The 23,338-nt window shown below is 43.6% G+C and overlaps 1 protein-coding gene across 1 annotated transcript; it reads left to right on the forward strand.

Moving 5' to 3' along the window:
- Positions 1-12,386: 12,386 nt before the first annotated feature.
- On the forward strand, positions 12,387-13,379 carry LOC308509418 (olfactory receptor 2Z1-like; the record flags this gene model as incomplete). The annotated part of the gene is made up of 1 exon (XM_081077390.1): positions 12,387-13,379. The coding sequence occupies one exon, from the start codon at positions 12,387-12,389 to the stop codon at positions 13,377-13,379; it is 993 nt and encodes a 330-aa protein (XP_080933516.1).
- Between the last annotated feature and the right edge of the window lie 9,959 nt (positions 13,380-23,338).

A 23,338-nucleotide genomic window follows, 5' to 3' on the forward strand; every position in this document is an offset into this window, starting at 1 on the left:
GTAAATGACAATCATTATTACTACTATTTTTAACTCACAGTGGTAGAACTCAGGTTCTCTATCCAGCCACACCTGGGTGGAGTTGTTTCCTAGCAAGGACTCGCTGCCTGATGTGCATAGAAGTCAACACTATGGCACTGGTTTTTGAGAAAAGAACTCGCTTTTCGTTTTTTATTTTTTTGCGAGTTTGGCTGGCAAGGAGACAGGAAACAAGGCTCAAATCTCTCTCCCCGGGTTCTGGGCCAGATTTAAGGGGGTTCATCCCCGGATCTTCCTGGACAACAGACCCTTTGCTTCTGAAAGGGTCAGGTTCAGATTCCAGTCAGATCCCCTTCCGTTGGTTCCGTTGTGGGGCAGTTAAAGGTTCACAAGGGTTACTCGCAAGTGATGTATCCAAGATTGCAACTTTGGTTCCACGTCTTGTTAGACCACAGGATAGGACCCGTCTGAGCTGGTTCTGAGGGTATAGCGTCTCCATTTCAGACCTTGTCATTGCCCCTAGTCATTTTTCTAAATAGGCAAGGAAAATTTTAAAAAGCAACAATCCAGTTTTTTTAAAAAAAATTATTATGCTGGGATCTTTAATAAGATTTTTTTGCATTGGAAAAATCTGATGCTGGTTGGAGTTCCGTCTTTGAAAGGATGATGGAAATCCTGTGATCACTATGCTCAAATATGCAGCCTAAACTCGAGCTGTCTGCGAGGCTTAGCAAGTATTCAGTGGTGGCTTTTTTCTTTTCATTCAAGACTCTACCATGTTATCCACGGGAGTTAAATAAATTTGAGAAGTTGTTTCAAAACAGGCGTCAAAAACAACAACAGCTTTGGGTTAGTTATGATTGTATCTCTCTTTTAACTGGTGCATTTAATGCATTTATCTTTTTAGTAATAGTGTTGGTTTGGACTTAATTCTGTCATTTAAAATTTGAGCTATTATATATTACTATGAGCTATTATTAATTATATGTTATATATTAATATGAGCAATTATATATGAGCTATTATATATTAAATATATATTAATAAAAATAGCTAACATATGCATATACTTATATATGTATGTATACTTAACATATAAAAACACAAAAATGTGCACATACTCCTATCTGCTCTACCAAAAACACACAGCAATCCCCTCCCCCCAAAACCAATAAGAACATGGAATCGTCACCGAAAAGGACCTTGTGTGAGGCCATAAAGGAAGTCTAGGGAAATTTCCAAGTGCGAATATTGCAAAGACCCAGGGTATCTGACCATACTGCAATAAAATTAAGAATTAAGAAGAAGAGGATACCTGAAAGTTCCCACATATTTGGAACACGGACCATTTGACAGTGACATAGTAACACGTTACTCACTAATTTTGGGGAATTTGGGGGAATACAAAGGAAAATTATGGAATACTAAGAACTGATTGATAACGATAAATTGAAATGACTAAATGGAATGGATTGTGCCCTGGAGTAGAACAAAAGGATATTAATGGAAAAACTGCAAAAATTGTAGGAAGACCTGTAGTTTGCTATAGAGCGTTATACCAATGTTATTTTCCTGGTTCTGATCACTGTACTGAAATTCTGTAAGATGCTAACATTTGAGGAAGTTGAGTGAGGGGAGCACAAAATTTTTCTGTGTTATTTTTGCAACATTTATGTAAGTTTAAAATTAGTTAAAAATTAAAAAAACAAGATACCATCCAAAGTAGCACAAAATCTATCGAGTATCTGCAATAAATTTAAATGAGCACACACAAGTCCTCCACCGAGAACAATTAAACCTCTAATTAATAGAAAATATGGCAAACGATATAAATAAGTGGATGAAATGGAAAGACAACATCATAAAGATGTTCATTCTCCCCCAAATTTAATCTATACCTTCAATGTAATATTCTCAAAAAAATGATAAACTTATTCTAAAATTTCTATGAAAGGATAATGATCTATGAATAACTAAGTTAACCTTGAAATGAAGAGTGAAAGGCAGTGCAGGAGACTGTCTTCAAAGATTCTGAGAATTCTACACAAGATTTGGAAATAAAGCAGTGCAGGACTATTGCAAGGACAAACAGACCAGTGGTTCAGAATGGAGACTTCAGATATAAAGCCATTCATATATGGTTAAGGTCACACCCCAAATAAATCAGAAAAGGACAAATTGTTCAGGGGATGCTGTCGGGGAGATTATCTCTTTATATAGATAAAAACAAAACTGGACTCTTAATTAGTACGAAGAGAGGATCAAGACGGATTAAACCTAACTGTGAAAGATAAAAACATAGTTAATAAAAGAAAGGTAGTGGGATCTTTGTGATCTAAGAACAGGAAGCGAGTTCTTTAAAAAGAAGAAAGCACAAACCATAAATAAAAAAGATCAATTCCATTGCATCAAAATTATGAATCACATTAATAAGGAGCGTCATGGATACAGTTAACCGATGACTGAAGCAAGATGTTTGCAATATACAATCAGTTCTAGAGATCTGCTCTACACCACAGAGCCTGTAGTTAACAATACGATAATGTGCACTTAAAAACTTGTTAAGAATATGGACAACGATATTGTTTTATAACCATCAAATTTGCTAAGAGATCTTAATTATTGCCACCACATAAAAGAAATGCTAATTATGTGGTGTGACAGAGGTGCTATCGCTACAATGTCGATCATATTACAGTACAGAAGTGTGCCAAATTAGCATGTACACTCTAAATTTATAAGGTGTTCTATGTCTATTCTATTTCCATTAAAAAAAATTAAGAGGGTAGATCTCTTCCTCTCTCCTGGCTACAAATGGGCTCCAGGGTGCCAGTTACTAAATGTACAAATGTTACCCCCCAAAAAAGCTGAGGTCCTTGTCTCCCTCTGGCACTTACCTGTGTCACCCAATCCCAGGACAACACCTTGGCAAGACTCTCCAAAGGGGCTGTTCAGGTCACCTGCACAAATCTGGACTTAAGGGAAGAGAAAGGCCCGGGCCCTCATGCCAGCTCTGGGCTCCTAGTCAGAGCCCCAAGCCAGGGCACGCTCAGTGCTCTTCCACACACACACAAAAGTAAAGGAAAACAAGAAATGTTTTGGAGGTGATGGATAGACTTATTACCTTGATTGTGGTGGTGGTATCTCACTGATGTAGACATATGTCCAAACTCATCAAAATGTGTGCACTAACTATGTGCAGAGTTCGGGATATTATGCAAACCTCTACAAAGCTGGAAAAAACTGACAAGAGACTAATACTAGAATCTACAAGGAATGTCTACAAACCAATTAGAAATACAAACTGGAATCATGATAGGAAGCAGGCAAAGGGTAGACAAGGGGATGTGCAGAAGAGAAAATGCAATAGGCAAACAGGAAATGAAGATCTGCTGAGCTCATGAGCAGCTAGAGGAATGCAATTTAAAACAGCAACATGGCATCACTTTACACCTGTTAGAGTAGCTAAATTAGACAGCTGGATGGTGCTATGTGTTGGCCCAGATGTGAAGGCAGGTGGACTTCAGTCATTTTCTGCAGGTACCTGACGGTTCATGGCCAAATTCAGAGGACACTTACCCTAAGGGCCGCCATCACTTGCTCCTGGGTCTCCATCCAAATGAAACTCTCACACGTGTCAGTGAGGTGCTGCCATCAGGGACATCCATTGCAGCATTATCTGTGTTGGCAGAGAGTTGGGGACAATCTGAGACTCCCCGCTACCCAAGGGAGTGGAGAATTAAAATGTGGTGGTCACACACCAGGAAGTTGTAAACAACATTTAGGGAAAGAAAAAATCTGATACTCACATAGCAACATGGCTCTTAAAAATATAGCACTGGGCGAAAAATTAGAAGAAGAAAAAAAAAGGAGATCTCCAGCACAGTACGATGGAACACAGTCAAAACACGTATGTGCAACAATATACATCTTATAAGAATTTGTGTATCAAATATATGGTGATGGAAGGAGAACTGACTCTGGGTGATGAACACACAATGGGATTTATAGATGATGTAATACAGAATTGTACACCTGAAATCTATGTAACTTTACTACATTGTCACCCCAACAAACTTTAATTTAAAAAAAAGAATTCGTGTAAACAGAAGAATACACATGGAATGAATTAGACCATTTGCCTATTAGGGGTAGGGAACAGGAGTGGGACATGATGATAAATGGGAATAAGTAAAACAGAATCTGTGCAAATTAATGTAGGTGAAATGTCATTAACTAAGGAGCATGATTAACTCAAGTCCCTGAGTCTTACATCCAACAAAAATTTGTGAGTATATACATATTTATACATATATATATATATATACATATATATATATATCAGTGATACATACAGATATATATATATGTCAATCATATATACTATATATACATTTGATAACAAGTTTTCAGATACTTACCTCAGACAAGGTTCACTCCCATATTACAACATCCCTTCCATTTCTCCTTAGCAGATTGTCGCTAATTGTTCCCTTAGAGCTATGGTCAGCCTTTGCTTGGAGGACCCGAATCCCCACCGGAAAATGGACAATGTGGCTTAAGTGTCTAGATGAGGTGTGTCATACAGGACAGCAGCATGTGTGGGCTAGAGGGGAACTAGGCAGCCCCGCGGATATCTGGGGTGCCAGTCTCAGCTCCCTTCCCTTCCTCGTCCCTCAGCCACCATCTCCAGACCCTCCAGACCCCTGTCCCGTGGCTCCATGCCCTGTCTCCTGGAGCACGGTGCCTGTCTGTCTCCCCTCTTCTGTCCACCCCTCGTCCGGCTGCCAGCATCTGATCTCTGGGACACATATAGTTCGTGGAGTCATGCAGACCCAGGGTTCAAATCCTGGTCCTCACCACATGCTGGGACAACCAGAGAATCGCTCTTGTAGGTCCTCGATGGGGATTGGTGCCAAATGTTCAGCACAGAGAAAGTTCTCAGGGAATGCTACCTGGCCTTGTTGTCATCTTTTATCGTCATTGCTGGGCTGGTAGTCACTCATCCTTCCCAGCCAGGTGACACATATTGGCTCTGTGACAGTACAGGGTTTCAACCCGAATTCCAGGCTAATCCTTCCTTTGACACTGTGAGTGCCCCTCGGCCCACAGCCCCACTCCCTGGGGCAGCCCACGTCTTCCTCTCTCCTGGCTACAAATGGGCTCCAGGGTACCAGCTCCTACATGTACAAATGTTACAAAAAAAAAAAAAAAAAAAAAAGCTGAGCTCCTTGTCTCCCTCTAGCACTTACCTATGTCACCCATGCCCAGGACAACACCTCGGCAGGACTCTTCAAGCGGGCTTTCAGGTCACCTGCACAAATCTGGACTTAAGGGAAGAGAAAGGCCAGGACCCTCATCCCAGGTCTGGGCTCCCAGCCAGAGCCCCAAGCCAGGGCACGCTCAGCCTGGCTCCCAGGTCTCGCCCCTGCGCCTTTCCTCCTCAAGGGGACACTGTTCAGCCCAGCCAGCTCTCTGCTCATGCACCTGTGTCGTAGAGACTGTCACAGAGCATCCACACACAGGTACACGGGTTCAGAAATACACACCGGCTGTGACACCCAGGAAACAGCCGGAAACAGAGCCACTGTCACCTATCCTGCACATACCTACTGAGCACTTCCCAGATGCCTGGAGCTGGGCTGGGACTGGGATAAGGCAGGGGCCTCACAGCAAGCGTACTGTGGTATGGTGAATAGAATCCCCTCCAAATGTATGTCCTCTGGAACCTCAAAATGTGGCCTTGTTTGGAAATAGAGTACTTGAAAGTATAATCAAGGAAAGGATAGAGATGAGGTCGTACTGGATTAGGGTGGCCCTAAACCCACTGACTGGTGTCCTCATAGGAATAGAAGGGGACACACGGAGGACACAAGGCCAGGTGATGGTGGAGGCAGAGATTGGAGTGCTGCAGCCATTAGCTACGGAATGCCTGGGGCCACCAGAAGCTGGAAGAAACAAGGAAGGATCCTTCCCTGGAGGCTCCTGAGGGAGCGTGGCCCTGCCAACACGTTGGTTTTGCACTTCTGGCCTCCAGAACTGTGAAGGAATACATTCCCAATATTTTAAGCCACCCAGTTTGTGGTACTTTGCTACAGCGGCCACAAAAACCAAATACAGGCACATACAACTACACATACACAGACACACAGTGCACACAGGAGTACACAGGGACCCTTCTGGCTCATAATCGCCCTCCTCCCAACCTGTTACAAAGACCACTCTTTGCCTAGGAAGGGACTCTGGCCACTATGGCTGCTGTGGGTCTAGGCACCGGGAGAAGGAGACAGCTGTGGGCAGTAGATGGACTCAGTGTGGGACCAGAAGCCCAGACTGGTCGACCTAGCCTGGGGCCAGGTGTTGGGGCTGCAGACCCCCTCTCCGCCTCACCTTACTCCCGTGCCCTTTCCCCACTAGGGCCTCGCTCTGTTCCAGTTCTCTGTGATCCGCTGGCCCTCTCCCTTCTAGTCTCGCAGCTCTCGTCACCTATTCCTGGAAAATGGCCCTGGAAACAGAAGTTCCTCTTGCCTTGTTCTTCTGGGGACGCCTGCCTGCAGCCTGGCCTGGGGCTGCCCCAGCAGAGCCAGTGGTTGGTAGAGAGGTGGCTTTATCTCCGAGGGCGTCTTCCCCAGTGGCAGGTTCCCAGAGGCCTCTCCCAGGAGCCTGGGGATATGGGATGTGTGGTCCTCCAAGTCCAAGGAGGATAGCTGGGGCCCTGAGAATGCCCCTTCCTCCCTTCCTTCTTTCCTTCCTTCCTTCCTTCCCTCCCTCCCTTCCTTCTTTCCTCTCTCCCTCCTTCCTTCTTTCCTTCCTTCCTTCCATCCTCCCCTCTCTCCCTCCCTCCCTCTTTTCTTTCCTCCCTCCCTCGTCCCTTCATCCATCTGTCACATCTTCACTGAGCCCTAGCTAAAAAACTTGGTCTGGATCTGAGGACCCAAAGAGAATCCTGCCATCGTCCAGCATTAAAGGAGCCCTCAGTCTTGGGAGAGGCAGAGCTGAGTACAAACATCCCATCTCCTGTGATCAGAACTAAACAGCAGGAGAACCAGTGAAGGAAAGTCCTGGGAGAGGGGTGGGGGGCATACTGAAACTGAGCCTGGGAGGGCACTTTCTCCTCAGGCTGTGTCTTAGAGTCTCCCTTTACTGCCTGCTTTGCCTGCGTCATTTCCGTCTTAGGGAATGCCAACCTTCCCTCTGTCATACCATGCCCCCATCTCAGCCAAAATCTTGCCTTTAGCCTCCACCCCAACCTCTTCCTCTCCACAGCTGTTTTACCACCATCAGTGGGTTCCATCACTTAATCAAGACTCAACTCTGGCCTCTTATGTCACCTCCACCACCCCACACTAGTCTGGGCTATCACACTTCTATCTCTTGCGTAGATACCTTCCCAGCCTGGTCTCCAAGCCTCCAACCCCACCCCTTCAAGTCTACGCTCTGAAGAGCAGTTAGAGAAATCATGAAATAGATCATGTCCCTGACCTGCCTCAAACCCTCCAATGGCTTCTCAGATTAGAATAAAATCCGAGCTCCCCACCTGGGATGTGACTCCAGCCCACATGTCAACCTCACTTCCCTTCTTCTATCCCCACATCTATGATTTCTCCTGGACACACAAGGATCCCATCCTCTGGGCCTTTGCACATACTGTTCCTTCTACCTGGAACGCCTTCTTCCCACCCACCATTCACTCTCATCTGGCTCAGTACTGTTCTCCCTTCAGGTCTCAGTTTAGACATCACCTCCTCTCAGAAGCTCTGGTCATCAATCCTTCCCACTCCTTACCCAAACTGGGTAAGTCAGGCTGGGCTGCCCCAAGTATAGGTATTTTGGGGAAATGGGACTGGATTCCAGGATGATTTCTTCTAGGGTGGTTCTTTCCCTCAGCAGACGTCAGGAAAGGATACTGGAGAGCTGTAGATGTCTGGTCCTCAGCATGAACATCCTCTACTGCTGTGCCTTCCACCCCAAACACTAGACAAGGTGACCCATTCACTGTAACACTTTTAGAATTGCTCAGTTTCCCATGGTTCTAGAAACAGATTGGCAATACAGGTTAGATACAATGGAAGAGAAAAATATAAGAAATAGAGTCTAATTGTAGGGTGTATGAAACACAGAATTAAAATATTGTATAACAATTGTATAGAAGGAAGAGTAACAAAGCTAAAGCATTGTCAAGTCCATACATTGTTTGGGAGAGGAGTCAAGATATTATTTATTCACAGATGACACAATTGTCTACATAGAAAAATCCTAAGGAATTGACAAAACGTAAATGAAACCATAAATGAATTTAGCAGGGTGAGAGGGTGCAAAGCCAATATACAAAAATCATGATCATTTGGATGTACTAGCAATAAATAATTAGAAAATAAAAATGTTTGATGTCAATATCATTTATAATGGCATCATAAAAATAAACAAGAAATAAATTTAATGAAAGTGATGCATGATGTCTCCACTGAAAACTACAAAACAATCCTGATAAAAAAAATTTTTAATCTAAATAACTGGAGAGATAACCACGTTTATTTGGTAGAGAGGTGGCTCTATGAGCATTCTCCATATTATGGAATTGGAAAGAGACACATGGGCTTCTGGTGTGTCTTTAGGTCTGATTCTTGACCTGGGCTACTTGGGGTTCATTTTAAAATATTCCCTAAAATGTATATTTGGCACACACATGTTCAAAGAAGCACTATTCACAATTGCCGAAGGGTAGAAATGACCCAAATGTCCATCAATGGATGGGTGGATAAACAAAGTGGTATATGTAATGTACCACACTGTAATGTGCCATATGGAATATGCCACATGGTATGTAATACAATGGGTTAGTCAGGCATAAAAAGGAAGTGCTGATACGTGCTACAATACGGGTAAACATTGTGGGGGTTAATTTTATGTGTCAACTTGACAGGGCCACAAGGTGCACAGATATTTGGTCAAACATTACTCTGGGTGTTTCTGTGAGGTTGTTTCTGGATGAGGTTAGCATTTTACTCGATAGACTGAGCAAAGCAGATTGCCCTCCCTAGAGTGAGTGGGCCTCATCCAATCAACTGAAGACCTAAACAGAGCCGCGTGCTTCCCACTTTCCTGGAACTGAGAGTTGGAAAATGTGTCTCCTGGGGTAATTCCAGTCTCAGGGGCTCAAGTTCCCATGGTTGCTAATTTTCTCTCTGACAAAAAATGGAGATAAAAAAGGAGGTTTCTGATGCAACACTGTCCTCCAGAGCCTCTATCCTCGGACAATTTTGTCAGTCACTCCACAGACCAAGGCAAGATTCATGAAGTGAAGGTGCTGGGTGCCAGGGAGGTTTTATCAAGAGGGCGTCCCAGGATAGGGACACAAGAGTATGTAGGGGCTGGAGGAGAGTCTCTCAAAACATGGCAAGGAGAGCTGAGCGTCTTTCTGGGGTCTGGGTATGATTAGAGAGGAGCTATTATAACAAGAAAGAACCCCAGGAACTGACAGTTTTATAATTCATTGTCATACTCACACCAAGTTTGAGTATATGCAGGCATGTGGAGAGAGTATGCCTCTTAACGTTCCCAGCTCACAGCTGGGCATCTGACTTTTTCTCCGTTGAGCAGCACTGCCATGAGTCCAAGTATGCCAGCCCCTCAGGGGAGCTCATGGATTTTATTTTATTTCTTTTTATTTTTTATTTATTTTTTTATAAGACTTTGTGTTCAAACATGTTTGGAAAATTATTTTTTCTTTTTTTCTTTAAAGATTTTATTGGGAAAGGGGATCAGGACTTTATTGGGGAACAGTGTGTGCTTCCAGGCCTTTTTTCCAAGTCAAGTTGCTGTCCTTTCAGTCTTAGTTGTGGAGAGCGCAGCTCAGCTCCAGGTCCAGTTGCCGTTGCTAGTTGCTGGGGGCGCAGCCCACCATCCCTTGGGGGAGTCGAGGAGTTGAACCTGCAACCCTGTTGTTGAGAGCCCACTGGCCCATGTGGGAATCGAACCGGCAGCCTTCAGAGTTAGGAGCATGCAGCTCCAACCGCCTGAGCCACCAGGCCGGCCCGAGCTCGTGTATTTTAAAGTCCATACTTGAACTTGCTTAGACGCTGCTGAGCTGGGGAGACCTGGAGCTCTTGATCCTTGCTGAGAGGTTGGACTTATGACATGCTCCCTGGCATAGCCCAGAGACTCCTTCAGCTCCTTCCAAGGACAGTCTAAAACACTGACACGCTGAAGCAGTTTCAAAGGTGAAATCAGATTAGCTTGGAGAGCCAGAGCAGAAAACACCAAACCTCTGTCAAACCATCAGAGGAGAGAGAACACATGACTTGGAATTGGTCAGAATGGGTTCATCTCCAACCTCTGCCAGTCAATCCCTTTACCATCTTAGACATGTTCACTCAGAAAATGCTTATGGAGTGCTTGCTTCACTCCTGGTGTGCTGTGTGGTTGGGAGTGAGGGTCAAATAGACAGTAAAAGCAAAAGTGCTTTGTGTACTGGGCTCTGAAGTCACTCATTATTTGATTACTAACGTAAGCAAGAGAGGGAAAGTGGGGCTGCAGTGTACCTTGAATGGGCCAGAGGCACTTTTGCTTCTGTGAACTTCTTCCTTCATAAAAAATTAAAAATAAATAAATAACACGAAAAATTATATTTTACAGCTTGTTGTTGGTACAAAGACACTTACACTTCAGGTTGGATAGAGTCATCTTTTTTCTTCTGAATTTAAAAGAAATGAAACCATTTTCATGGACTTTCTGTGCCTCATTCATTCTCCATCATAGGTGAGAGATGCCGCGAAGGTTTCCCTGGCAACAGGGAGTCAACTAACCCGATGCCTCTTCTCCTGTCTCTCATTTTCAGCAAAGCGCATCAGATCTGAAGTACAAGTAGCAACGAGGAAAATGTGAAAAGGAAGGATTTTAAAAGTCAACTCAAAAAACTGGCTGGAAGTGTTCTTCAACCCAAAGTGTGAAAGAGCTGATTTAGGACAAGGACATAACAAACCCCAAGCCAAGCCTTGTCTCTATACAGCCCTGTCTGCCTGACTGGGGAAGGTGGGTTAGTGGAGGGACTGGTCTTTTCACTAAAATGCCCTGAAGGAAGAATGTGCCCAAAACCCAGAGCAAACCATGACAAGGGGATCGCAGTGCTATTGGAGAAGCTATTTGCAGAGGATCCCAAAAACCAGAGAGGGGAAATGCTGCTCAGTGGATTCATCGTTAGCAAAGGGACCCCCTGGTAACTCTGGAAGGGAAAGTGAGGTCAGGGAAACACAGTGTTGAGTGCGTGTGAGAAGGAAGGGGGCCTCTTATGGGTAAGACATTGGGGATGCCATATATTCTTCAGAGGTAGGGGATCTGAAGTACCAGGGCCAGTGATATTAAGTTCACATCGTGTTTCAGACCAATCGACACTTCTGGGATGTAAACCAGAGTTGAGCTACATGGTATCTTCTCAAGGCAGACACTGAGTGGCCATTGACCAATCAGCTGAGATGACCACCATTTCAGAGCTGGGTGAGTGACCAGGGGGAGCACCAGGGCAAGTACACCTAAGAGGACCCTGGATCCTACAGCTGGTGAGGTGGCTTCTGTCCCAGGCCAGGCAGTGGGACAATCATCAAATCGATGAGGTACACATAACGTGATGGGAGCAGAAAAGCCAAAGGTTTACTTGTGGAAGCAGGATCCGAACAATCCATTACATTTTGTTGGAAAGTAAGATATGAAGGGAAATACAGGAACTCTGGACTTACCCCAGCTGTTGTTTAAAAATTGATCTTGCCACTTGTCCGCTGGGTGATCTTAGGTTGACGTGTGAGTTTCCTGTAGTGGTTGTAACAAAGTACCACAAACTGGGCAGCCTAAAACAATAGAAATTTATTGTCTTATGGTTCTGGAGGACAGAACTCCAAAATCAAGGCGTTGAGTTTGGAAACAAGCCTTTCCTCATGGTTTTGGACTTAATTTTTGATCCATTCTCATCACCATATATCAACTTTGGCAAATTCTCCTTACTTCATTTTCTAGTCTCTTCAAAATCCCACCTCTGCTTTGTCCCCTAGGGCACCTGGAATGGGGTGTATTCCAATATTCCACTGTGGCTGGCTTACACTCTCTAGCTTGGAGACAGACAATTTAACTGCAAATGTTGGTGGATAGTGCTTGCCTAGAGGGTGAAGGCAAGACTTTTACACAGAAATAGCAAAATCAGGGCATTATTTTGCTGTTCCCCATCTCCTGGCCAGAGAAGACTGAATCAAGCATGGTATTTTTTTTTCCTACTGAGACTGAATGTGCTCTTCATGCTTCTCAAGAGACTCCAGCAGTCACTCTCAAACAATTGCAGTTGTCATGTAAGGTGAAACTACCCCCAATGAGACTCCTTGCCAAGTATCTTCTTCCTGAAGATGAATGATACCCCCCAGAGGATGGGGGAATCAAATCAGTCAATGACCTTGGACTTCACTCTTATGGGTCTCTTCAGCCACTCAGGACCACATCTGGTGCTATTATCCCTTGTGGCAGCCGTATTCACCACGGGCCTTCTGGGCAATGCCATCCTGCTCTTTCTGATCTGCACAGACTCCAGGCTCCACACACCCATGTACTTTCTTCTCAGACAACTCTCCCTGTTGGATGTTGGCTTTCCACTGGTCACCATCCCCAAGATGGCAGCCAACTTCCTGCAGGGAAAAGATTCCATTTCCTTTGGAGGTTGTGCAGCTCAGATGTTCTTCCTGATGCTGTTGGGTGTCTCTGAGGGTGTCCTGCTATCCCTCATGTCTTATGACCGTTACGTTGCTGTGTGCCACCCCCTACATTATCCTGTGCTCATGAGACACCAGGTGTGCCTGCTCATGGTGGGTACTTCCTGGTTGTCAGGTGTGCTGGTGGCCTCCATCCAGACCTCCATCACCCTGCACTTCCCCTACTGTGCCTCACACACTGTGGACCACTTCTTCTGTGAGCTGCCAGCTCTGCTGAAGCTCTCTTGTGTGGACACCTCTGGCTATGAATTGGCGCTGTCCATCTCGGGGGTGCTGATCTTGTTGCTGCCCCTGTCCCTCATTGTCACCTCTTATAGCCACGTGTTGGGGGCCGTTCTCCGCATGCGCTCAGCTGAGGCCCAATACAAGGCCTTCACCACCTGCTCTTCGCATATCACTGTAGTGGGGCTCTTTTATGGGGCTGCTGTGTTCATGTACATGGTGCCAGGAACATACCACAGCCCAGAGCAGGACAACGTGGTCTCCCTCTTTTACAGTCTCATCACCCCCACACTCAATCCCCTCATTTATAGCCTGAGGAACCGAGAAGTTCGAGTGGCTTTGGTCAAGGTCCTTGGTAGAACTGGCTTCAGATCAAAGAGAAGACATCATGGGGTGTGCTGGGTTGATCCAAGGACTCTCCCTTACAGCTAAGACCTTTCTTTCATTTACAGTCCATGTAACGCAAAGCATTCTGTGACCACCTCCCATCCTCCTCCCAGGCTCACTTTTCTCTTGTGGATTTGTAAGAAACAAACATAGCGATCCCCATCACTTAAACAGGAGAAATGGTTGGGTTCGTCTTAAACAAGAACATTTCGTCTTAAACAAGAAAATTTTTACTGCAAAAATTCCAACTCACCATCAGAGATGAATGCCAGCTCATGGATATTTTGGCCACCTACAAGTGTCCTGACTTACACCCATTCTTATACATTTCAGTGCAGTGAGCGATGGCTCTGGGACCCAATGCTTGAAATCCAAGCAAGAAAGGGAATTCAGGGACTGGTACTCTGAGAGTGACGCTCAGACAGTCCCAGCCTGTGTTGGTTCTTAGCACAGTCTTTCTGGGAGTCATATGTTTAGGTTTTACAGACGTGGGGACTGCACCCAAATGACCTTGGGGAGAAATATACACAAATATACACATATGGTCAATCCAGCATGTGTTACTTTTGCTGCCTCAATTATTATAGAACAGAGATGTAAGATGGTGAAGCTCACTCTTGACTGAATGGCGGGGCCATCTAAGATTTGATGTCGGCATTTTTAAACTTCTACTGCCATCACCAATGGGAACAAGAGTTAAGGTTACTCAATTAAGGATTTCCAGGGGAATGATACATCCCTGCTCTTTATCTTTGCAGAAGTGTTTATCTAATGTATCTTTGACACAGTACATTTTTTTTTGTTTAAGGAGGGCACAGCTCACATGTGGGGATCAAACTGGCGACCTTGGTGTTATTAGCACCACACTCTAACCAACTGAGCTAACAGGTCACCCCTCTAATGTATCTTTGGATCAATAATCAGAGCCATTTCTGTGTATACAAAGGCTGAGTTGACATGCCATCCGAAGCATTTTGAATGGCAGGTGCCAACTCTGAGTCGAGGTATTGTGTGTGTTGAGGAAAGAGGTTGTCGAGTGGGAAATTTTAAGGGTTTGAACAATGCTATCAAGCCCACACTCAAGCTCAAGCCCTATTTTCAAAGCTGTCTGGGACTAGTCAATATAGGCATCAAGAATGCTATCTGTAGTATACTATCTTACAGTATAATATAACTTTATACAGTATAAAATCACTATAATACTGTATTATAGTGTCAGGGATGCCCTATACTGTAATTTATGTGGACAATAAATGAGCTTTTACTTGTAAAGCCACAAGGATTTTCTACTATCAACAACACTATAGTACATACTATTATTGTCTTATTTACAAGTGAAGCACAGGGAGTTAGGTAACATGTCCAAGGTCACCCAGCTGGGAAGTAGGGGAACTGGCCTCATTATGAGGTCATTGGTGAATTAGTGAAGGTCAGAGGCAAAACTGGAAGCCCTTCTCATGGTCTTGCTGCTCTAAGAACTGAGCAGGTATGTGAGGTGTGGAGGGAATGTTTTACGCAGTTTACAAACCATCAAGATTAAGTCAGTAAGATCTTGAATATTCTCTGTCACTTTTCTCTTGGATTTCTACCCCTGTTCCTCTCAGATCTAGTAAAACTTCCCTGAAGTTATAAGAAATAGACTTAAAGTTTAAAAAGTAAACTGGAGGCATGTGTATATTTCTCCCCAAACTTAAAATACTTTTAAGAAATATTCTATTGTGTTTGATGTACTGAAGGGAACATAAACAAGAGTAAGGCTCCAAAGGGCTGGTTGGTTTTATTTCTTAGACATTTCATGAGCATCGCAGAAAGAGTGAAAGGTTTTAAGCCATGTTCAGTGGGGAAAATGATGCCAGTTCTGGTTCTAGCTCTTCCCTTTCCTTCATCTACATGGCTGACCTTGTCAAAAGGACTGGATCTCTCACCTCTTCCCTTTTCTTCTTTTTCCTTCTCACACACAACTGAGATCTCTAAAAGACAAATAGCTCCATTGTGAAGCACACACATTTTTTTAGTTTTAATAGATAGTCCCAAATTACTCTGCAACGGTTGCCACCCATGGATGAGAGTGTTTATTACCACAATTATGTGACTGACATGTCGGGTAATAAAACTTCACATTTTTGCCCATTTCCTGGAGGAACATTACATTTCTTGGTTGTATTACTTTCAAGGTTCCTGATTTCTAGTGAAGGCGAGACTCTTTTCATAAGCTTATTGGCCATTCAAATTTCTGTGGCTGTAGATTTCTTGTAAAAGTATGGAGAGACAATTATGAAACTACTAATCATAGGAAAATTGGTGTGTAACATATGTGGTGTGCGTAAGCTAGACAAAGGGATGATACATGTCCTGGGAGGGGTGGAGCAGGATGACACGAATTTTCATCACGTGCGCTACTCAGAACGCTGCATAATTTAAAACTTATGCATTGTTTGTTTCTGGAATTTTCTATTTAACATATTCTAACCTATTAAATCTATTAAATCTATTAAATAGATTAAATATATTAAATATTTTCTATGTAATATATTCTGACCACGGGGTACCTAAAACCACAGAAAAGCAAACCTCAGATAAGGGGGACTACTATATTACTATCAGGCAAAGCACACTTGAAAGCAAGGAGAATGATCAGAGATAAAGAACGTTTCATAATGATAAAAATATCAATTGATCAAGAAGATATAAATATAAATATAAATGTTGTAGATGCATTAATTTCTCAACTCTCTTCACATTGATCCTTGATTCTTCCGTAGTGTGTATTTCAAACCAATAGCTAGGCGGCGCTAGCGTTTCTAAATCAAGTAGGTCGTTCCCAAGATTCTCCAGAGGCATATTTGGCCACTGAGGTTCTAGCCAGCACCAGCTATGTCTTTCCTCAAGCATCAAAGCCCTGCAGTGCCTGCCCCCGACCTCTGCAGCTTTCCAGGAGATTCTGAAAATAATTATGATCAAGGGATAAAAACAAACAAACAAACAAACAAACAAACAAAGAATGAAGCAAGAGTTTTGCTCCAAAACACGAAAGGAAAACCACAAAATTGAAATGAATAAATGTTTAAAGAAATGACTACTAAATGAAATGTTACATCAACTTCACTAATTGTTGGCTTTAACATTTATAAAAATGCCAGTATAGTCCACAACAGTTTGCTAAAAGAGTGGGTCTTAAGCGTTCTCATCACAAAAATAATGGTAACTATGTGAGGTAGTGGGCGTGTTAGTTAACTTGATCATGGTAACCATTTCACAATGTATACGTACATCAAATCATCACCTTGTACACCCTAAATATATACTATTTTATTTGTCAATTATACCTCAGTAAAGAGGAAAAGGGGTCCCACCTAAAAAAAGTGTTAAGAAATTCATAAGCAAAATAAGTGTTGTAATTGTTGTTTTAATCTACTAACTTTACGGGTTACTGTACACAGCAATTGATCACTGAAACAGCTGGGATGGAAATCAGCCTCCCCTGCAAAAAAACATCCAAAACATCAAGAAGACTATCAGATATTCAGACTTGTATGTACTCATGTCAACCATGATAAGTGCCTTGAAGTTTAAGCTAAGAATACTATGAAGTCTCTGCATTATAAATTCATTTAAATAGAATTCATCTTATTCTTGCTTTCTGTAAATTAATATTGACAGTATATGGTTTATAAAATATTATATATTATCTCTGTGGTAGATATATATAGAATTTATAATTAAGTGTGACTATATGGCTTAAATGCTTTTAGTTATAAAAGTCTGTGTCAAAAAGTATGGAGGTCCTGTCTAGAGACAGACGTCATGGCGAGATTTTGGGAGGAGGGCACCATAACTTTGCAACAATGACCCAAAAGTGCCAAGGGAATTCTGCCATACTAGAGCCCTTGAAGAAAGTTCTCCCCAGGATAAGTGCCTCCGAGATCAAAGCCTCTCCCCACCCCAGGATCAGCAGAAGTGTGGGAAAAGGAAATAATAATAAAAAAACAATGAGCGTCACTTGCTTTCCTCAAGTGGCCACATCTATCAGTGGTTCCGTTTAGGGCAAACAATTATTTGTCATCTGGATCCCTAACAAGGCACTTGAGGCCTCAGCCCAGGGCACAGGGATTAGAGTGTGAGCGCTAAAGTTCCTCCCTGAGGGACCACAGACTTACCTCCCCATCACTCAAAGCCACAGGCCCCATTCTCCATGAAGCCAAGCTCACCACTCAACAAGTATCTCCAGATCCAGAAGGTAGAAACATATAGGTCACCCTGGGCTTAGTGCTCACCTGCCAAGGAAGTGGTGAGAGAGGTTAACAAGTGGAAGCAGAAAGAAAGAGCAGGAATTCTGGCGTCAACGAAACCTGCTGTGTGACCTTGGGCAAATGACTTTGCCTCTCTGAGTCCTGATGAGTTAATCTTCATATTGTATAAATGGAACCAGAAAGTCTTCATATATGTAAACCATACTGGCTCCTATATCGAAATGTTTTATGAGAGCAGGCTTTGGAACCCAAAAGACCGGACCGATTGGACCTCCCTCTGCCTCAAAGTTTTTCTAAAGAATAGGAGTAATGTTAAAATAAATAAAAGAATGAAGAGGAAACTTTAGGTGCAAAGGCAGAGAAGGGTTTAAACGGAATGTTGTATGAGGGAAGAAGGACTTCCGGTTGGAGTTTGGGTTTCGTGAAGATGGGACAACTATGAGAGAAGAGGAGGAGAGCTGGAAGGCCACCCACGGCTGTAGGTTGATTTTCTGCAGCCTCAAGTTGGGGGTGATCAACACCCTTGCAGGGGTGCGTTTCCTAGTCCGGACTCTGGGAGGCGCTGGCATATCGCCGCGCCAGTAGGTTTTCCAAAAGTCTTTGAACATGTTCAAGACCGGGAAGAATATATTAGAAATCACAGTCTGAGGTCTGAAAACATAAAAACAAGGCTGAAAAATCAAACTAAAACGTTTGAATGAAATGTCTTTTTAAGCTAACATGATGTCAGCTTCATTCATTGTTGTCTTGAACACTTTCCCAAAATGTCATTATGTTGGGAAGTTATCGGTGCGTTACACGGACTCCGTTTGCAAGAATTCCTGTAGGTGCATAATAAGTAAATGAGTTTTACATGGCACCAAAATAATTTCAAAAAAAATATATAACTATTCTTTCTACGTTTTTTAAGCAGAGGAAGAAATAGGCATAATGTGGGTGCTTTTTAATATGTTTGCTATGAGGCAAAGCAGGACCCCAGAGAATGCAGGTGCCCAGGAACGCCCCACCCAGCCTCCTGCCTTAGCACACGCTGTTGCTTTGCCCACGATCACTCTTCCCTTCTCACTTTGGTCAACGAAACTCCCATTCACTCCTCGTGTCTCAGTTCAGTGTCACCTCCTCAGGGAAGCCTCATGCCTCCTGTGGGGACAGAGCCCCAGAGAGCAGTTTCCAGGCTCTCGGCCTCACATGGAAAGGTGCTGGCTCGGGTAGTAGATGGTCATCAGCTGTGACTAGTTGGCCATCGGCTGTTACCGGTTAGTCATTAGCCACTGATATAACTGCCGTGGCTAAGCTAGCAGGCAGCCGAGTGTGGATTGCAGATTACAGAGAGGCGGATTGCAGCTAGCAAGTGAGGTTGAGAGACAAGTGGACAGCGGGTTGCGGAACGTGTGGCTCCTGCTTCCTGAGTCTCCAACCCAGCTGCCAGCGAGACTATAGTGGTATGACTCCCCTACCTATGGCCCCGTGGGTGTTCCTTTTTGGCCTCACCATATCCTGCATTCTTATGTGGGGAGCAGGACTAGAGGCCCCGCATGCCACCCTGCATGATACCTCCTCTCACCGCAAATTGGACCCCCATTACCCTCTGGCTTAGCATCACGTGCTTCATAGACCATGTTACATTATAACTGTGGGGACAGAGCCAGGAGAGCCGTTTCCAGGCTCTCGGCCTCACGTGGAAAGGTGCTGGCTCAGGTAGTAGATAGATGGTCATCAGCTGTGACTAGTTGGCCGTCAGCTGTAACCAGTGAGCCATTAACCACTAATATAACTGCTGTGGCTACACTAGCAAGCGTGGATTGTGGATTGCAGAGAGGCGCGGATTGCAGTTAGCATGGCAGATTGCAGTTGGCAAGTGAGGGTGGGTGGCAGAAAAGCGGAGGGCAGGTTGCAGATTGTGTGGCTCCTGCTTCCTGTGTCTCTAACCCAGCCGCTAGCGAGAATATAGTGGTATGACTCCCCTATGGTGTTTCCTTTTGGCCTCACCATATCCTGCGTTCTTATGTGGGGAGCGGGAGCTGAGAACCCACATGACACCCTGCATGACAAACACCATAAATTTATGATTTGTGCAAAGATTGGATTTCTGTGTGTCTTTTTCACTCAACTGTGATCGGCGTGAGGGGTGAGAGGCTTTCTTCACCTGGCCCAGGGCCTGGCACATAGTAGGTACTCAATAACGATTGCATGAATGAATGAGTGAGTGAGTGAATAAATGAACAGATATCTGAGCATGTAGACCTGTTCTTGTACAATATTCCCACTCAACTCAAAATTCATATGATCCCATTACAAAAATTTGAATACTGGTTCACACAGTCCTCTTTGAAAGGACTGATTGTTTCAGCAACAGTGCCTGTCCTGCCAGCCCTCTGTGCCCAGCCCCAATGCTGAGCAGTGTTGGGGCAGCAGAGAAAGCTCCGTACAGGACCCTGCCCTTGAGAAGTTCCAGTGTGGGGTGGAAGCACAGAACTGGACACAGAACTGGACTCCCAGCCCAAAGGTTTCAGGCTGAACCAACGTGAGGTTCCCAGGGTTGGTGAGCAGTGAAGGGAAAACGTCCTGGAGAATTGCCTTGGACTTACCTGGAGAGCAGAGTACGAGGAATCATTAGTCTGGAGGCATGGGAGAATTTCTAGCAGAGAGACTGCATGTGCAAAGGTCCTGAGGCTTGAGAAAGCATGATTTTACGACAGAGAGGGCGTGGGAACTGACTATGGAGGGGACTGGCAAGGCCAACTGAGGCTATGTTATAAATGACCCTGGTACCAAGCGAAAGGAGTGGGACCACATTCCACAGCAAGAGACTAGACCAGCATCATCTGTTGTCAAATTGGGGCAGGCAAGTTGTTACAATGGGAGTCAGGGCTGCTGGGGAAACAGTGGAGCAGGCTGTGCAAGGCACTAACCTTAGAGGGGCGCCATTCACACAGACTGCAATGAAAAGGGTGCTTACACACACACACACACACACACACGCGCGCTCGCGCGTGTGCGGGGAAATTATGCCATATAGTGGCACTTCACGTAAGGAGAAAACTGAAGAACATTCACATTCATTTTTATTTTCCAAAAAATGTTTTAAATAATAATAATTAGAGAATGAATGAAAGACTTGTACATTTGAACACTTCATCAAAAAGGGCATACAGATGACAAACAAGTGCATGAAAATATGTTCAACATCATTAGCCATTAGGGAAATGCAAATCAGTGTGACACACCTATTAGAATGGCTAAAATAAAAACACTGACTATACCAAGTGGTGACCAGAGTGCAGAGCAATCAGGACTCCCGTATGTTACTGCTGGTGGGGATGCAAAATGGTGTGGCCACTCTGAAAAATGGTTTGACAGTTTCTTATAAGTTAAACTTAAACTTCATATAACCCAACGATCTCATGCCTGGAGAAATGGAAATGTATGTGCATGAATATTCATTGCAGCTCTATTTATAATAGCCAAAACCTGGAAACAACCCAAATTCCTTCAATAGTCGAATGTCTAAAGAAACAGTAGTCCATCCACACAATGGAATACGACTCAGCAGTTAAAAGCAATGAACTATTGACACATGTGACAACCTGGATGGTTCTCGAGGGTCTTGTGCTGAGTATCAAAAGCCAATCTCAAAAGGTAGCATGCTATATGATATGATTTACATAACATGCTCACAATGACAGAATCACGGAGGTTATGTTAACTGGATTACAGTCGCCAGGGGTTAAGGAAGTGGGGGTGACAAAGGGACAACAGGAGGGAGTTTCTTTGGGGTGATGGAACAGTTCTGTGTCCGGATTGTGGTGGTTTCATGAATCTACACAAGTGACAAAATTTCATAGAACATTTCAAAGCAGTTGAGTGCATAGAAAAATTGGTGAGCTCCAAATAATGTCGTTAGTTAATAGTATTGTGCCGCAGTCAATCCTGGTTTATATAATTATACTATAAATATATAATTATATATAATGTATTTATATAAATATATAAATACATTATATAATATATAATTATATCTCTTGTATATATAATTGTAAGTTTTTATTGGGGGAGGCGGAGTGGAGTATACATAGGATCACTCCGTACTGTGTTGCAATATCCATGTGGGTCTAAAATCATTTCAACATTAAACATTTTTTAAAAAATAAAAAGAATGTGTACTTCTCTAACACTTCCTATTTCACTACGTTGACTCTTCACTTTCAGCCTATTTTGATGTGTATAACTCAGTGTCCATGGACCAAGACTAATAGATTTACACATTTTATTATCCATTTTTTTCTCAAACCATCATCAGAAATAAACCTGTGACATGAAAGACCACAGGTTGACCCTAACGCCAACCAAAAAATGGTGATGGAGACACTTGTACCTCTAAAATGAACTTTGTGTCAGCCACATGGTGAGGGGAAAAAGCGATGACAGAGAAAGCATTGGTGATGAGAAATAACCAAGCATTATTCAATTGTAAAAAACCTGTTTGTTATAAGTGTTTCTGTCTGTGACCCTTTACCATGAATTTTGCTCCACGGTACCTCGAAGTATTACTGTGGGGACAGAGCCAGGAGTGCAGTTTTCAGGCTCTCGGCCTCACATGGAAAGGTGCTGGCTCAGGTAGTAAATGGCCATCAACTGTGATCAGATAACCATCAGCTGTGGCTAGTTGGCCGTCAGCTGTAACCGGTGAGCCATTGGTCACTAATATAACTGCCTTGGCTATGCTAACAAAAAAATGGGGGCTAGCAAGAAGATGGTGGCTGAGCCTGCAAGCGCAGATTGCAGTTAGCACGGCGGATTGCGGCCAGCAAGTGGGGTTGGTTGGTTGGCAGAGAAGCGGATGGCAGGTTGCGGATCATGTGGCTCCCGCTTCCTGGGTCTCCAACCCAGCCGCCAGCGAGACTATAGTGGTATGACTCCCCTATCTATGGCTCCGTGGGTGTTCCTTTTTGCCCTCACCATATCGTGTGCTCTTATGGGGGAGCAGGACTAGAGACCCTGCATGACACCCCGCATGACAATTACCTACTGTTAGGGTTTTTACTGAAACAACCAAGAGTTTATTTCATCCTAATAGTGTCCCTTTTTAAATTTCAATTTGGGAGATCTTTTATTAGCATTTATCACACCATTAAGACAGTGGTGTCATATTTAGTTTTTAAATAAATATAAATGTAGGAGGGGTTTGTGTTCAAATATACAGAGGGTGCCAAAAAACATATACACATTTCAAGAAAGGAAAAAAACTATAATAAAATTGTAATGCTCCATACATATCGATAACAAAAGATGAATACAAGTCATGTGCACACATTTTTGGCACCCCCAGTATTTACCAGTAGATATTTGAGGTCAAAAATATTTAGAACATGAAAGGATGCTCACCATCACTAATCATCAGGGAAATGCAAATCAAAACACAATGAGATATCACCTCGCACCCAACAGGATGGCTACTATGGGGGGAAAAAAATCAGACAAGTGTTGGTGAGGATGTGGAGAAATTGGAACCCGTGTGTACTGTTGGTGGGAATGTAAATTGATACAGCCATTGTGAAAAATAGTATGGAGGTTCTTAAAAATATTAAAAATAGAGTAACCATATGACCCAGCAATTTCACTTCTGGGTAGATCCCCAAAAGAATTGAAAGTGAGGTCTTGAAGATATTTTTGTACACCCATGTGCATAACAGCATTATTTATTATAGCTGGAATGTGGATGCCCCCCAGGTGTCCCCTGACAGATGAATGGGT

Source organism: Rhinolophus hipposideros (assembly GCF_964194185.1).
Source record: "Rhinolophus hipposideros genome assembly, chromosome: 16".
Taxonomy (NCBI): domain Eukaryota; kingdom Metazoa; phylum Chordata; class Mammalia; order Chiroptera; family Rhinolophidae; genus Rhinolophus; species Rhinolophus hipposideros.